Consider the following 16244-nt stretch of genomic DNA (forward strand, 5'->3'; position numbering starts at 1 on the left):
TAGGTTGATTTAAAATATATTTCACACATGTCAAGTTTATATTTATGAAACATATTTTAAAATCATCTTAATAAGTTGTTTTCATTTCTAGAATAGTTGTATACCACACTGTTTAAGACCTATGTGCCACAGAACTCCCATACTGCAAAATACACACATTACAGCTGAGGTACCACACCTCATCCAGAGAGGCTATAAAAAGATTCACATTTTGTAAACTAATTTCATTCTCTTCAATATTATTCATAAAATTAGGGTAAAATCTCTCTAATGGCTGAATTTCCTTTTTTTAATGAGTTAATTAGTATCAACTTTGCAGGTGATAACTAGAAGTACTTAAAATATATAATGCTTCTGGGTTTAGGATTTAAAAGTATCTTTCAAAGTAATTTTCGGTTTGGCAGCAGTGAAACATGTGGAAGGTGGAATGCCATGAGGTGTTGGATGTCTGCAAGGAGTCTGTCTGTGTGCGAAATCCACCAAATTAGATATATTTAAATACACGTCGAAAGAGACACATTTCATACAGCACTTTAGGAAATAAAGGGGATGTGATTTCATGGAGCTAAATGCCAAGCCAAAAGGTAAATTTTCGAAGAAAAGCAAATTTTTGAAGAAACAGCCACTGAGAGATGGAGGTGGTCCCCAGAGTTGAGTTAGACCAGCCTGAGTTCTTCTGAGCTGTAATTCATCCCAACCTGGCCAAGGGGATAGAGTCTTAGGAAGTGGGAACTTTTGGGGCTCAATTTAAGTGAAAATATAGATTATTTGCCAGTGTTTGGGCTGGAGACTAAGACATGTTTTATTATTGGTTTTGGTAGACCACTCTTGCTATCCTTCTATTGCCTTCATATCCACAACGATTCATATTTACACAGACATGCTGTGGCGTGGACATAGCTTGTCTGTGGACAGCAAGTGGAGGCTGAGATTAAAGACAAAGAGCTCCAAGAAAGAACTAAGGACCACCAGGAGCTGCACATTCGGTAGGACTGATGACTGGTTCTGGTTTCTGGTTTAACACTGCTTTGCGTCTGTACCGGTATCGTCCAGGATACTTTCGTGAGCAGTACCCCTCGGTGCTCAAGTTCTTGGGGGTAACCAGTTTAGTTCTTTGAACCTGTTCTAGAGGGTAACCAAAGCTATTCAGGAAGCACTAGTATCCGACCGAGAAGCACAAGGGGACTTCCAATTACGAACACCCCTCAGGACAAGGAAGGATGACAAAGCGCCTTCCCACTGGGCTCCTGGGTTCTTAATACACAAATGAATATAGTTACACAAGTTACACACATGTTCTGCGTCATGTAGGGTATTTCAGTAATGTCGCCTTAGCAGTATAAAACAGTGATGATAATTATACTGGATTATGAAGACATAATCCAGTCTTCATAATCATAACGGATGATCGGTTTAGGGTAATATTAAGAGCCTGGCCTCCGGAATCTGGCTGTCTGGGTGGGTATCTGGCCATTGTCACTTATTAGCTGTGTGACCTTAGTGGGAGGACTTCATTGTGCTTCCAGTTCTTCATCTGAAAATGGGGATACTTGTTTCTGTTTCACGGAGTTTTCAGAGGCATAAGTGGGCTAATCATTGCAAAGTATTAGCTACTATCATTATTAAGAAAATGTTTTCTGATCCTGTGTGTTTTTAACTTATCACCAGCTTCCACGTTTTCTTTGAGAAGACACAAGTAGGATCATATTTCTAGACTTCATCCTGTTCATCTTTAAAGTGTCCAGTTAATATCCATCTCAAATTTACCATATTATCGTAAAGTGGTTGTACAATATGTGTGATTCCTCTTCAGTCTTCTCTCCCTGACTCTACATCCCATTTGTAACTTTCACTTTCCAAAATCATTATAAAGTGTACTTCTCGTGCATTGTACACTTTCCTGATATTTTATATTTTTCCTCCCAGTACTCCAGTGAATTTGATGACACAAATACTATGAATTAGTGTCCTCATCACATAAAAGTGTAAATTATAGAATTTCAGTCTTTATTTGCATATATTTTTATATGAACTGTGTATTCCTTTAGTAAAATACTATATATAATAAGGGCTCTAGGGCATTGTAAAAGTACCATTTGTGTTACTTCAAAGCAGGGGGAAAATTTTAAAAATATATTGTTCTAACAGTAATTTTAAAAAATTTAAAGGAGATCTATAAAAGTTAAGAGTAGGTTGAACAAAATATTGTAGACAGAAATTATGTGCAGATACATTTAACTAATAACTTGTACATGAAGAGTAGAGGGCTGCCAATCCAAACGCTTACATTGACTTCTTATTTTGTTAACATGATAGGGAATCGACCAGTGTGTTTGTACCAGATTATGCCCATTTTTTGCTAGGTTTGGAAATAATAGTAATAATAGTATCTAGAATTAGTTGAATGTAGCGGACAGGGTCCTAATCAGTACATATACATTACTTCACTTAACCCTTTAATGGCTCTGCAAGTTAGGTTCTCATTTATTATCTTAATTTTTGCAAATAAGGAACCTGAGGCCTGAAGAAATTAAGTCACTTGCTTAAGGTCACACCTGATTAGTGGCAGAACCAGGATTTAAATGTAGGGCCTGCATATTAAGAGGCCAGGTGCTTAACCGTTAGAGCATCCAGCTTCTTGTCAGGAAGAGATCACTTGTCAGGTAGGGCCACTAGGAAGAAAACCTGCAGTGGAACAGAGCTGAGGAGAAACTGGTGGAACCATAGAGTGGCAGAGCACAGGGACAGAGAGGGCCCCAGTGGAGTTCGAAGAATAGCTTAGGTTACCCGAGAGAAGACATGAAAAGAACAGAGAAAGAACTAGCGTCTGGGTAGGGCAAAGGTGTAGCTTCCACGTCCCCAGTGAGGTGGGACACAGCACTGAGCCACTGCTCGCCACTCAAGGAGGAAGCCCCCCCAGGAACAGGAGTTTAGCAAGTAGTGAATATCAATACACTTTTGCTAATTCACTCCAGAGCAACAGGGATGAGGTCTAATCAGATGCTAGTAGTAAAACAGGGATTTAATTAAGGATTAAAATCAGTATAAGTTAACTTGCATCTAGTATATTTATATCTTAAATCTTACTCTGTTTTTATAAATTTTTTTAGTATAGATTTAAATCCTGCTTATTTCAAATAAAAATTGTTTCTAAAACTGAACATAATGCAAATACTGCAGTTAGGATTAAATTTATTGCAGTATGACTGGGAGGGCTGAAGGCCAGGATGTCACCAAGACAGGTTTGTGTGTCTGACCAAGAGGCCTCACGGGATGGTATGACCTCGATAGTTACTGCAGTACTAAGGTCATGTGTATGACACTTACCCTTGCAGAATCAGAAACCCCCTGTCACGTCAGGGGGTTCTAACAGTGTCATGACTAGGACATTCCCTGCAGAATGATCTACAGGGGGAACCAAGTTCTATTCAGAAGGTTGCGTAGAATCAGAACAAGTTGGGTGTTCTCCAGAAATGCTCCTGGAGGTACTTTTCCCCTATAGGAATACCTTTGTCAAAGAGAGGAGAAATCTTGAAATCCTCTGTGTGAGTCCCTCTCCCTTGTATAACCCATGGATACCTGACTGAACTCGGTTTTCCTCTCAGACTCATTTTCTTTCAATTATACTTCCATTTTTTTAATCCATCTGTCCTCTCCTCTTTTTCTAAACAATACAGTGCAAGAACTCCCCCAAACAAAACTGACTCTAGATCAAAACAGTTTTTTTCCAGACCATTTCAAGGGACCAGTGTTCCATACAACCTTAGAAAATGCTGACCTGGAAAGACCTAAACTATTAAAAAAGGTAGTCTTAAATTTTCATATTCAAAAATCACTAGTTAATCTAGGTTCTAATTAGCTTTTATTTTAAGAATTAAAAATTACTGTTGCACGCTCCTGTAGGGGAGACATTCAGTAGTTATGAAAAATAGATAACACAAAATCTGAGGCATAGACAGACAAGGTGAAGTACCTGAAAAAGTCACTGCATGCCGCTAAGACACAGCGATGACATGGGATTATTTCATCTTTCATGATTATTTTGAAATCATAAAAGACATTTTGTTCTCTAAAATTCTGTAGTACGCTTAAGATTTTCTGTCCATGATCTTCGGATACAAGGAAGTTGTTTTTCTTCTCAGATGGAAGCCCATTACATGAATTTCGTTGATTGAAATGATACGAATTATCCATAGCCAATTCCCTTTGTCCTTAGAACTGGAATAGAAAAGAAAAATCACTGCTGTGGTGAGTCCTGATGACATTTCAGATCCAAAATCTGTTTAGTGTCATTTACACTCAGAACAACTATAACATAGTAAACCTTGTTCTAAACATTTGTTTCCATGACATTTAATAATAAATTTCTTTCGAATTTTTATAGATATTGAGCTTACTAGAATAAAAAGTATTATCAAATTGAAGGATAATATTCAAGGCTATAGAATTGTGTCAAATAGTACAATTTATAAGTTGTATGTGTAGCTCACATAGGATCTCACTACATGACTACTCTTGTTACATGTAAGAGGTATTATTTATACAGTAGTTATCGCATGGCTGTGTACCCCATACATCCCTGTCCCCTCCCATCCATTTTCTTCTAGCAGCAAAGCAGATGTTAAAATATTCATCTTGAAGCACAGCTATATGTTTTCCAAGGTTCAACTTTTCAGAGATAAATGACTGAAAAAGACCAGAGTGTTAGACCGTATTAACTAGTTATGGCCTTTAGTAAGGAAGAAAAAGGCAAGCACTGGTCCAAGTTAACCTATTTGGATGCCTTTTTTTTTTTTTTTTTCTTGTCTGATTGCCGTGGCTAGGACTTCCAGTACTATGTTGAATCAAAATGGTGAGAGTGGACATCCTTGTCTTGTTCCTGACCTTAGAGAGGAAGTTCTCCATTTTTCCCCATTGAGGATGATATTAGCTGTGAGCTTTTCATATATGGCCTTTATTAATGGAGGTATGTTCCCTCTAAACCTATTTTTGTTGAGGGTTTTTATCATGACTGGATATTGAACTTTGTCAAATGCTTTCTCTGCATCTATTGATATGATCATATGGTTTGTATCCTTTCTCTTATTGATGTGATGTATCATATTTTGATTTGCAAATATTGAATCACCCTGGAAACTCAGGAATAAATTCCCGTTGATCATGGTGAATGATTTTTCTAGCATATTGTTGAATTTGGCTTGGTAGTATTTAATTGAGAATTTTTGCATCTATGTTCATCAGGAATATTGGCCTGTAGTTCTCTTTTTTAGTGGACTCTTTATCTGGTTTTGTTATCAGGTTAATGATAGCCTCATAGAATGATTCTGGAAGTTTTCCTTCTTTTTATGTTTTTTTGGAATAGTTTGAGAAGAATAGGTATTAATTCTTCTTTAAATGTCTGGTAGAATTCACCTGTGAAGCCATCAGGTCCTGACATTTGTTTGTCTGGAATTTTTTGATTACTGATTCAATTTCTTTGCTGCTTATTGGTCTGTTCAAGTTTCCAGTTTCTTCCTGTTTCAATTTTGGTAATCTATGTGTTTCTAGGAATTTATTCATTTCTTCCACATTGTCCAATTTGTTGGCATAGTTTTTCATTAAAATTCTCTTATAATTGCTTGTATTTCTGTGGTGTTGGTTGTTACCTCTCCCCTCTCATTTGCGAGTTTGCTTGAGTCTTTTCTCTCTTTCTCTCTCTCTCTGTCTCTCTGTTTTTGTTTGTTTTTTTTTAACCAAGTTGGCCTATTTGAAAGCAGGATGGAAAACAGTATAACTTTATTTAAAAAGGCCTTTTAAACATGAGATCAGAAATCCAAGATAGTTGAAGGCCATATCATTGTGACTTTCCCAAATTCAGTTCTATGCATACAACTTTACCCCAACAAAAAGCAAGGAAGTAGGAAACAGAAAGGAAAAGAAATTGGGAACTAGGGGAGCCAGAGAAATAGGGAACCGTGATTTCCTTAGTATGTTTTTATTCTGGTTACGTATTGCTTTGCAAATCACCCCAAAACTTAGTGGCTTATGACAACAATTTATTATCTCTCATGGTTCTGTGGGTTTAGCTGGAGCTTCTTGCTTGGGGATTTCATGTGCTTAGAGTCAGATGGCAGCTCTGGCTGGTCATCTGAAGGCCTGACTGGATTACAGGTCCAATATAATTCCTTTTTTCACATTTCTGATGCTTCAAATGGGATGGCTAGAACAGATGGGTCGCTATCTGTCTGTGTCTCTCTCTCAACACATTCTCTTCCTGTGGCTAGCTTATACATCCTCACATTATGGCAGTCTCAGGGTAGTTGGGCTTCTTACACGGTGGCTTGGTTCTTCCTGAGGGAGTGTTTCAAGCCCAGGTGGAAGCTATACACAGAGAAGCAGTCTGAATGGTCCTGAAACATCAATTAGAGCTCTTGTCTAGGACTGAGACCATCTACTGCCATGTTGTCCAATACAATAATCATAAGCCATGTATCGCTATTTAAATTCAAATTATCTAAGATTAAATCAAATTAAAAATTGAGTTCTTTGGTTGCTCTAACCATATTTTAAGTAATCAGTAGCCATATGTTATAGTGTGATGGTTACTTTCATGTGTCAACATGACTGGGCCATGGAGTGCCCAGACATGTGGCTAAGCATTATTTCTGGGGGTGTCTGTGAGGGTGCTTGTGGATGAGATCAACATTAGTGCCCTCCCTCTTGTGAATGGGACTCATCCAACCCTTTGAAAGCCCGAACAGAACACAAGGCCAAGAAAGAAAGAATTCTTTCTGTCTGCCGGACTGTTTTGGAGTTGGGACATCAGGCTTCTCCTGCCTTTGGACTAAGACTCAGGACTGTCACCATCCTGCTGGCTCTCCTGCTGGCTCTCCTGGCAGCTTGCTTGCTGCAGATCTCAGGGTTTCTCGGACTCCATGATCACAGAAGTCAGCTTCCTATTGTAAATCTGTCTGTCCATCTCTCCAGTTGGTTCTGTTTTTCTGGAGAAGTGCACTATCACATACAGCTAGTAGCTATTACATTGTACAGCAGTAATCTGTAATATTGTCATTATCACAGGAAGTCCCACTGGATGGCTGATGTACTGCGTGTAGGGCAGTGTGTACACACATCCGTGGGAGGAAGAGAGACAGAGTACAAGTGGGGCAGGGTAACAGGATGTGACTGGCAGTGTTACTGGAAAAATAAGTTCCCTGCAGTGATTCTGTGAGCAGCGTTCTAAAGCAGCTATAAGTAGGGAGACATAATGGAAGTGGGTGTCATGAAGGGGGAGAGAAATAATGAGAGGCTTGGGAGCAGTTCTGAAGAAAAGGCAGGCAGGAAACAGTTGTACTAGTCAGAGTTCTCTAGAGAAACAGAACCAGTGAACCAATAGGCTACATGCCTATTCGTTTTCTGTACACACGTACACACACATATACTGGTACATGTAGAGTGTGTGTGTGTGTGTGTGTGTGTGTGTGTGTGTGTGTGTATGTATCTACAAAAAATAAGGAGCTGGTTCACAAAATTATGGAGTTCCCAAGATCTGTGGTTGGCAAGCTGGAGACCCAGGACAGCTGAGGGTATAAGTTCAAGTCTGAAAGCTGACAGCCTGGAAACCTGGAAACAGCTGATTTTTTAGTTTCAGTCCAAAGGCAGGAAATGATTGTCTCAACTCATCGCTCAGGTAAGTTTTCTCATACTCAGCAGTTTTGTCCTCTTCAGGTCTTCAACTGACTGGGCGAGGCCCACCTTCATTAGGGTGGACAACCGGCTTCACTCAGTCTATCTAAGTGTTAATCTCATCTAGAGACATCGTTACAGAAATACCCCCAATGACGTTTGACCAAATGTCTGGGAACCCTATGGCCCAGTTCAGTTGATATAATAAATTAATCACCACGACACTACAAATCTTTACTTAATGTTAATAACATCTGACCTAGGATGGAAAAGAATATATAACCCCAAGTTAGAGTGGGGTACACAGTAATTACTATGACTGCCATTGCAAGAGTCATTCCCCACTTCACAAGGCATGCCTCTTAAGTCACTTGTAAAACTCTGTTTTTAAAATTATGGATGTTTTTTCCACCTTTTCTAGTAACTATAAATCATCCACCTTCCCAGGGGAGTGATGTAATGAGAGGTAGTAGGATGAGCAGGGCTTCAGAATCGGACGGATGGGCTCCAGCCCTGCTTGGGGTATAGTTGAGGCAAGGAGCTTCTAGTCTTTCCTTCTCATTTTTTTCTTCTATAAAATAGGGATAAACTGTACCTGTCTATAGTTGTGTTGTTCAGAAGGGTAAAAATAATACATACTTAGCATTTAGTATATGCTAAATAAGTGGAATTAAGTATTTATTTTCTACTAACAATTTAACATAAAAGCCAAGGAAATCCCTTAATTGATACTAATCAAGAGGTTTACATGCATAATGAAGTGGTGAGGCGAAGAACGGGAGAAGCAGTCTCTGGTAAGTCCTAAGGCATAAGAGAAAAGTTGAACACAAGAGCTACCACTGTAATGTAGTTTATCCGGAGTGCCAGGATTAGAGGGATCAGGGGAGAGAAAGACACATTGGTTGAGACTTGAGGCAGTCTCTCTCACTGACTCCATGATGCTGGGAAGGAGTATTGAAAGGGAAAGGCCAGGCAGTGTGTACAATACACAAAATGGTACACAGAGCGGATAACCAGCGTGATCTATACGAGACAGACAGACATGACTCACTGCTGTACAAAGGATCACAGCGTCTTCTCAAGCACACAGTGAGACCAGGGCACATCTCCTGGTCTGTTTCTCAAGTCTAGCGATGGGCTGGAGCATCCGTAATCTGTAACGGCAACATAGGGTCTCTCCACGTCCTGCCTCAGAGAACCACAGAACTGGTGGTTCCACGTAGCCTACACACCCTTTGGAATGTTCTAAATCCTCATCCATTTATATGTGTATTAAATCCCTCTGATAGAGGAAGCTAGATACTGAAGGGAAGATACATTTATCTCATAGAATCTTAGACTCTTCTTGGTTTTTAAAAGTTATCTCAAAGTTTAGGATTATTGGTGCTGACAAGACTCTGTGATCCCCATGGGACAACATAAAGCAGAAATTACTACCTTGGCCTCCAAGCCATTTAGTCAGGGAGAGATATGGTTAGATGTTGAATACTCGTTTCACATCACTTCCGTTCTGTATATGATTATGTGTGTGTGTCTATACATACAATTTAATTTTAATTTTAAAATACATATTTTATTGGGCATTAAAAATATCTCTATTTTTCAATTCTTTAATGTCATAATTACCAATGGAAACTAGCAAAGTTTAAGTAATATATCGTTCTGATCCCCTCGCCATAATTCCATTCTCTTTGGATTTCCCATCAAGATGAATGGCGATGAATGGCCTCTGTATTCCCCGAGCTAGGCACTGGGACGTCCCCCGTCACCAGGCATATCTATTTTAAAACCACTACCTTTTCTTCACCCTTTACTGCCACTCTGTGAGATAAATCTCTCAACATTCTCACTTGAACTGCGTCCACTCCGATCTTCCCTCTTCTGTAAACTTTTATTGAGTATCTTTTGGGCTTCACACCTGTGCAGGCATTGGCATCTAAAGATAAAGAAGTCACAGGGTCCCTGCTTTTGCCGGCTCATAGGCTGGTGGGGAGAGAAAGAAGTAACAAGTGAGCATCTTAGTAGATATGAAGAGTGTTATGGAGGCAGGAAGGAAGGACAAAGCTCAGACTTGATCTCAGGGGTGGGAAGGACGGAGCAGAGAAAGCAGAGAGGGGAGAGGATAGAGGAAGACATTCTGATGGTACTTGGGTTGTTAAAGAAAAAAAAGATGATTACCAAAGAAGGTGAGAAAGACATTTCCGAGAGAAAAAAACTGTAAGTGCAGAGGCATGGATGAAAGAGTTACTACAGCCCCTTGGGAGAAACACCATGTTGAGGAGCAGAGATGGAGCAGATGAAGCTGAAGTGGTAAACGGGGACTGCTCCATGCAAAGCTGCGTACCAACCCTGTGCGGGGCTTGGGTTTCACTCTAGACGTGATGAGGAATATTTAGAAGGACTTTAAGTTGGAGAGGCATTACACCATGGATTTACATTTTAGAAAGATCACTCTGCTAGAAATACCAGCAGTAAATGACTAAGATGTGGCCCTTATTCTCATGGAGCTTACTGTCTAAGGTATGCATTCACTGGCACGAGTAATGGTAATTTTAAAAGATCCAAACACTGGTTTTTGTTTTTTGTTTTCTTTTTTGGATAAGAAATAAAATGATGTTAAGCCACTGAGATGTGTCTATTACAACAAATAGGATTATTTTAGTTAATGCATAGGAATTTTAATCCCAGTAACTTAAGCACATTTCTTAATCTAAGTATTTATCTGTTGATTCTGTAGTGTTTTCTGCATAAAAATAACATCATTTGTAAAAATGGGGCTTGTTTTCTTTCCTGTTTTTATAGACATTATTATTATTATTATTATTTTACTGCAGAAGTATCTAAGATCTCCTGTACAATGTTTAATTAAGGGAGGAATGGTTTACAGTACTTTTTAATATCAGTATAAATAAGTAATTTGTTGGATTAAATCAATTATTGAGGCTCATAGTTTACAGGTCAAAAGTGAACCCAATGGGGCGCCTGGGTGGCACAGCGGTTAAGCGGTTAAGCGTCTGCCTTCCGCTCAGGGCGTGATCCCGGCGTTATGGGATCGAGCCCCACATCAGGCTCCTCCGCTAGGAGCCTGCTTCTTCCTCTCCCACTCTCCCTGCTTGTGTTCCCTCTCTCGCTAGCTGTCTCTATCTCTGTTGAATAAATAAATAAATAAAATCTTAAAAAAAAAAAAAAAGTGAACCCAATGATATATGTATACGGTAATTTTTATTTCTGTGACTAGTAATGTAAAACAACTTAGCAGAAACTTTCAAGTATCAAATTTATATATTTGCATTATATGCAAGTATTCATTTGGTGAAGTTGTTGTAAGTTCAAGCCTGCCATGTTTACTCGATATAGAATGGCCAAGCAGAGAAGCTGAAATTTTCTGTTTTCTTAACTTGGTGTGAATACTTTTGTATATGTAGACTTTATTTAATCATAATAATTATAAGTGCTATCAAAGAGAAAGGGTGCTGGAAGGTTTATGAAGGGGATAGGGGAACTCAATCCACAAGATAATCAAAGCCACAAAAATGGGTAAAAAAAAAAAGTCAATCAAGGAAAAGAAATAAAATTAGTAAAGAAGAGGGCCAAGAATGGAACACCGAGGATAACTAACCTTAAGGGATAGACCATTTAGTTGAAGAATTATTTGTGTATGGCCAGCTACCTACCAGGTGATGGTCTAAATGAGCTGAAAATATAGCAGAAAGTACAATTTGCAAAAGACACAGGTGACAAAGTTCTATGGCTAAGGAAGAACTCACAAAGAACAGGGACACACATGGAGGAAAAGTAGGAGAGGTGGTGGAAAGCAAAGGAAGAGAATTTCACCTAGGGAGTAGTTACACATCATCCAAAGCTGAGGAAAAGTCAGGTAAGGTAAGGACTGAGAAGACATCACTGATGATTTGGGGGTGGGGTGAGGAGAGGCCACATTACAGTAGCTTAAAGAGGGAATAACAGACACAATTTGTATAAATTATTTTTTAAAGAAGTTCAGTGAGGTAGGGACTTGAAGAGTAGGTGGATTCTAGGAAATTTTGTTTTCTTTTTTTTGAGATGGGAGAAACCTGAGCATGTTAACACCCTGAGGAGAAAGTGGCAGCAGGGAGGCAAATTTTGATAAATGATTACAACAGTCTAAATTTGGCATCTCTGTCTATGTCACAAAGCAAATCTTTCTGGGCCTTTAAATCGATAAATCAGAGAACAATACCATATGGTAAAACTTCCATCTGTTAACGGGGAAACATTGATAGGCAAATAAATGGTGAGAGACTCTTAACTTTTATAGTTATGATATAACAAGCCTGAAGGCCACCCTACATGATGTCAGTAGGGACCACGTGGGGAGCAGTAATGATGTGCCCTTCCCTCTCCCAGCCACAGTGGTATCTGAGGATGCAGAGAGGGGAAACTTTAACTCCAACTCTGTCCAGCAGCCTTCCTCTCCCAGGTGTCCACAGAGGTGAGGTGGAATATCTGGACTTCCATCCCAACCTAGCAGTAACAAGGTGGTGACCTTACCCAACAGAGAAGTGTCAAAAAAGGCTGAAACACAAGATTTAAATATGATCTAGAATCTTATAACATAATATCTAATATATCCCAAACCAGGTATAGATTAAGTTGAAAAGACAATCAAAAGACACCAACAAAATGACACAGATGTCAGAATTATCTACCAAGAATTTTAAAGTAGCCTTCACAGCGATGCCTCAATGAGCAATTACAAAGTCTATGTGTTTTCAGTTCTTTTAAGTCATTTCAGGTTTGTGTGTCAAAATATGGTTACTCTTGATATATGTTCCATGGCACTTGAAAATAATGTGTGTTCTTTCGTTAGGTGGAGTTTTCTACAAACGTTGATTAGATTCTAAACACCATCTTCTTGTTCTATTAATTTAAGACAGAGAAGTAGTAAAGTATCCAGCTGTAACAGTACATTTGTCTGTTTTTCTTATCAGTTCTGTCAGTTTTTGCTGCACATATTGTGCAGTTTTGTTGTTTGGTACCTAGACAATTAGGTCTGCTATGACTTCTTGGTGGATTAACATGTAATATTCCTCTATTCCTCCTCATAATTTTCCTTGCTGACATCCACTTTGTCTAGTATTAATATAACCACACCTATTTACTTTTAATTAATGCTTGGATGGTATATTTATTTTCATCCTTGACTTTCAACCTACTTTTATCATTCTATTTGAAGTGAATGACTTATAGGAAGTATATAAAGTTGGATCATTTTTAAAAAAATCTATTCTAATCTCTGTCTTTTGGTGTATATAGACCATTTATATTTAGTGCAATTATTGATACACTAATACTTAGGTCTGCTTTTTGGTTGTTTTCTGTAATTCCTTTGTTTTTAATTTTTAAATTTTTCTTCTTTCCGCCTTCCTGTGAGTTACTTGAACATTTTTCAGAGTTACATTCTGATTTGGCTATAGTGGCTATGAGTGTATCACTTTGTATGAACTTTTTAGTGGTTGTTCTAGATATTACGTGTGTGTGTGTGTGTGTGTGTGTGTGTGTCTGTGTGTGTGTATAATACATATTATGACAATACTTGTGGACACATTTTACCACATTTTACCAGCGTGAGTAAAGTGTATAAACTTTACACTCTTTTACTTCACTTTACAATCCCTCATATCCTTTTTATATAATTGTTTTAAATAATTCCGTACATACACTGATATCTACATTAGGCAGTATTATAATTTTTGCTTTATCCTCAAGAAATTACAAAAAGAAGGGCAAAATAAACTCAATAAAGGTACATGAAAGGAAATGTTAAAGAGCAGAAATCTATGAAATTGAAAATAGAAAACTGCAGAGAAAAATCAATGAAAGAGCTTACTTTTTGAAAAGTTCAATAAAAAAGACAAACCTTAGCAAGACTGACAAAGAATAAAAGAGAGAAGATGTGGGGCGCCTGGGTGGCACAGCGGTTAAGCGCCCGCCTTCGGCTCAGGGCGTGATCCCGGCGTTACGGGATCGAGCCCCACATCAGGCTCCTCCTCTATGAGCCTGCTTCTTCCTCTCCCGCTCCCCCTGCTTGTGTTCCCTCTCTCGCTGGCTGTCTCTATCTCTGTCAAATAAATAAATAAAATCTTTAAAAAAAAAAAAAAGAGAGAGAAGATGTACATCACTAATATCAGGAATGAAATAGGGGAAACACTACAGACCTTGAAGATAATGAGAAGGAAAGGAAAGGAATACTATAAACAACACATGTAACAATTTAATAGGGCAGATGAAATGAACTAATTCCTCAAAAAAGCCCACACATTACCACAACTCTCTCAAGATGAAATAAAATTTGAACAGCCCTGTAACTATTAGGGAAATTAAATTTACCAAATGTTTTTTTAAAAAAGTTAATATCAAATCTATACAATTTCCTCCAGAATATAGAAGAGGAAGCTACACTTCCCAAGTAATTTTATGAAGTCAGTACTACTGTGGTGCCCCAAAGACAATACAAAAACAAAGATAAAACCAAAACTACACATCAGAATCCCTCACAAATATAGATAAAAATTTTTAAAAATTAGCAAAAGTAATTCAGCAGTATCTAAAAGGAATTATGCACAAGTCCAAGTAGGTTTATTCCAGGATGTAAGGATGGTTCAATATTCAAATATCAAGCAACGTAATCCACTGCTGAAGAAAACTGAAAAAAAAATCACATAATCATATCAACTGACACAGTAAAAACCACTGAAAAATCCCACATTTATTCATGAGAAAACCTCTCAGCAAACAAAGAACAGAGAAGAACATCCTCAATTTGATAAAGAACATCTGTTTAAAAATCCACAGCTAATGTTATGCTAAATGGCAGAGACAATGCTTTTGCTCTAAGATGATGAAAATGCAAGTATATCCACCTTTACTATTACTATTCGTCATAGTACTGGAAGTCCTAACCAGCAGACTAAGGCAAGAAAATTCTACAAAGGGTATATACATTTGAAAGAAAGAAACAAACTACCTCTCTATTTACAGATGACAAGACTGTCTATGTAGAAAATCCCAGGTACTCTACAAAATATTCATACAACTAATAAGTGAGTTCAACAGTGCCACAGGATATAAGACCAACATATGAAATTAATGGTTTTTCTATTAAACCAACAATGAACACATGGGAACCGAAGTTTAAAATATAATACCATTTACAATAACAGAGAGGGTGGGGGGAGCTAAATAAATTGAGAGATTATGCCATGTTCATGAGCTGGAAAAATCTACATAGTAAAGATGTCAATTCTTCCAATCCTGATATATAGGTTTAACACAATTCCTATCAAAATCTCAGTAAGATCTTTTTGCAGACATAGATATTTCAAAAAATTTATATGGAAAGACAGGAAATTAAAATAGTGAAATATTTTGAAAAATAATAGTAATGTGGGAAGAATCAGTCTACTGATTTCAATACTTATTACATAGCTACATTAATCAAGACTGTGTGATATTGGTGAAAGACTGACACATAGATGAGTGGAACAGAATATATAATTAAGGAATAGCCCCATTCAAGTAAAGCCAACTAATTTATGACCAAAATTCAAAAGCAATTCAATAGTGTAAAGAAAATCTTTTAACAGTGTTGAAGCAAACTGATACTCAAAAACAAAGAAGTGAACCTCAATCTAAATATCACATTTCATTCAAAAATTAACTCAGAATGGATCATAGGCTTAAATGTAAAATGTAAAAACTGTAAAACTTTTAGAAAAAATATAGGAGAAAATCTTTGTGACAAAGAGTCATTAGTTCTTAGATCTATGATATTAAAAGAACAATCCATAAAACAGAGGAAAAATGCTAATTGAATGTTATCAAAATTGAAAACATTTCCTCTGTGAAAGACCCTGTTAAGAGGATGAACAGGCAATCTATAGCCTGGGAGAAAATATTTGCAAATGAAATCTGATAAAAGATTAATATCTATAATATATAAAGAATTCTCAAAATCCATCAGTAAAAAAACAAACAATTCAATTTAAAAATGGGCAAAAGACATGAATATTTCACCAAAGAAAATACAGAAATGAACACATGAAGACATGTTCAGTATCATTAGTCATGGAAATAAAAAAATTAAAACCACAGTGAAATAGCACTACCTATCCATTAGAATGGCTAATAAAAAGATACTGATAACATCAAATGATTGAGAGGCCACAGAGACACTGTATCATTCACATGTTGCTAACAGGAATTATTTGGAAGTTTCTTAAAAAGCTAACCACAACATAGTGACTCCATCTGACCAGGGAACTTGGTGCGCAGTTCTGCCTGATTCAAGGCCCCAAACAATGAGCCCTGCTGACTTTAGAACCGGTTTTTGCCACCCTGCCCGGCAGGAAAGCTAATTCTTAGCTCAGCTTACTGCTGAGTGCAGCCCCCAGCCCCACCCCACCAGGAAACCTGACCAGAGTATCCGGGAAACTGAGCAGCTCAGCAGCACTTGAGAGGAGCACCTAACCAGGTGTCTGCCCATCTGCAGAACCCAGCTGGTGACTGCATCAGGCCAAGGTCCTCAAGTGTTCTGCCTG

General features: G+C 37.9%; 1 protein-coding gene across 13 annotated transcripts in view; it reads right to left on the reverse strand.

The window, feature by feature from the left end:
- Window positions 1-16244, reverse strand: part of KBTBD3 (kelch repeat and BTB domain containing 3) — a 36608-nt gene that overhangs the window by 7754 nt on the left and 12610 nt on the right. For 12 of the 13 annotated variants that reach the window (XR_007189619.2, XR_006410268.3, XR_008960885.1 and 9 more), the window contains exon 2: window positions 3974-4218. Coding sequence is in view for 4 of the 13 variants with exons in the window: in XM_026505861.4 (XP_026361646.1) it covers window positions 3974-4194 (221 nt within the window). In the remaining 9 variants the exon portion in view is untranslated. Of the gene's footprint in view, window positions 1-3973; window positions 4219-8716; window positions 8957-16244 lie in introns of those variants that run through there. The other variant, XM_057316714.1, reaches the window with a different exon arrangement.

Source organism: Ursus arctos, unplaced genomic scaffold, assembly GCF_023065955.2.
Source record: "Ursus arctos isolate Adak ecotype North America unplaced genomic scaffold, UrsArc2.0 scaffold_22, whole genome shotgun sequence".
NCBI lineage: Eukaryota > Metazoa > Chordata > Mammalia > Carnivora > Ursidae > Ursus > Ursus arctos.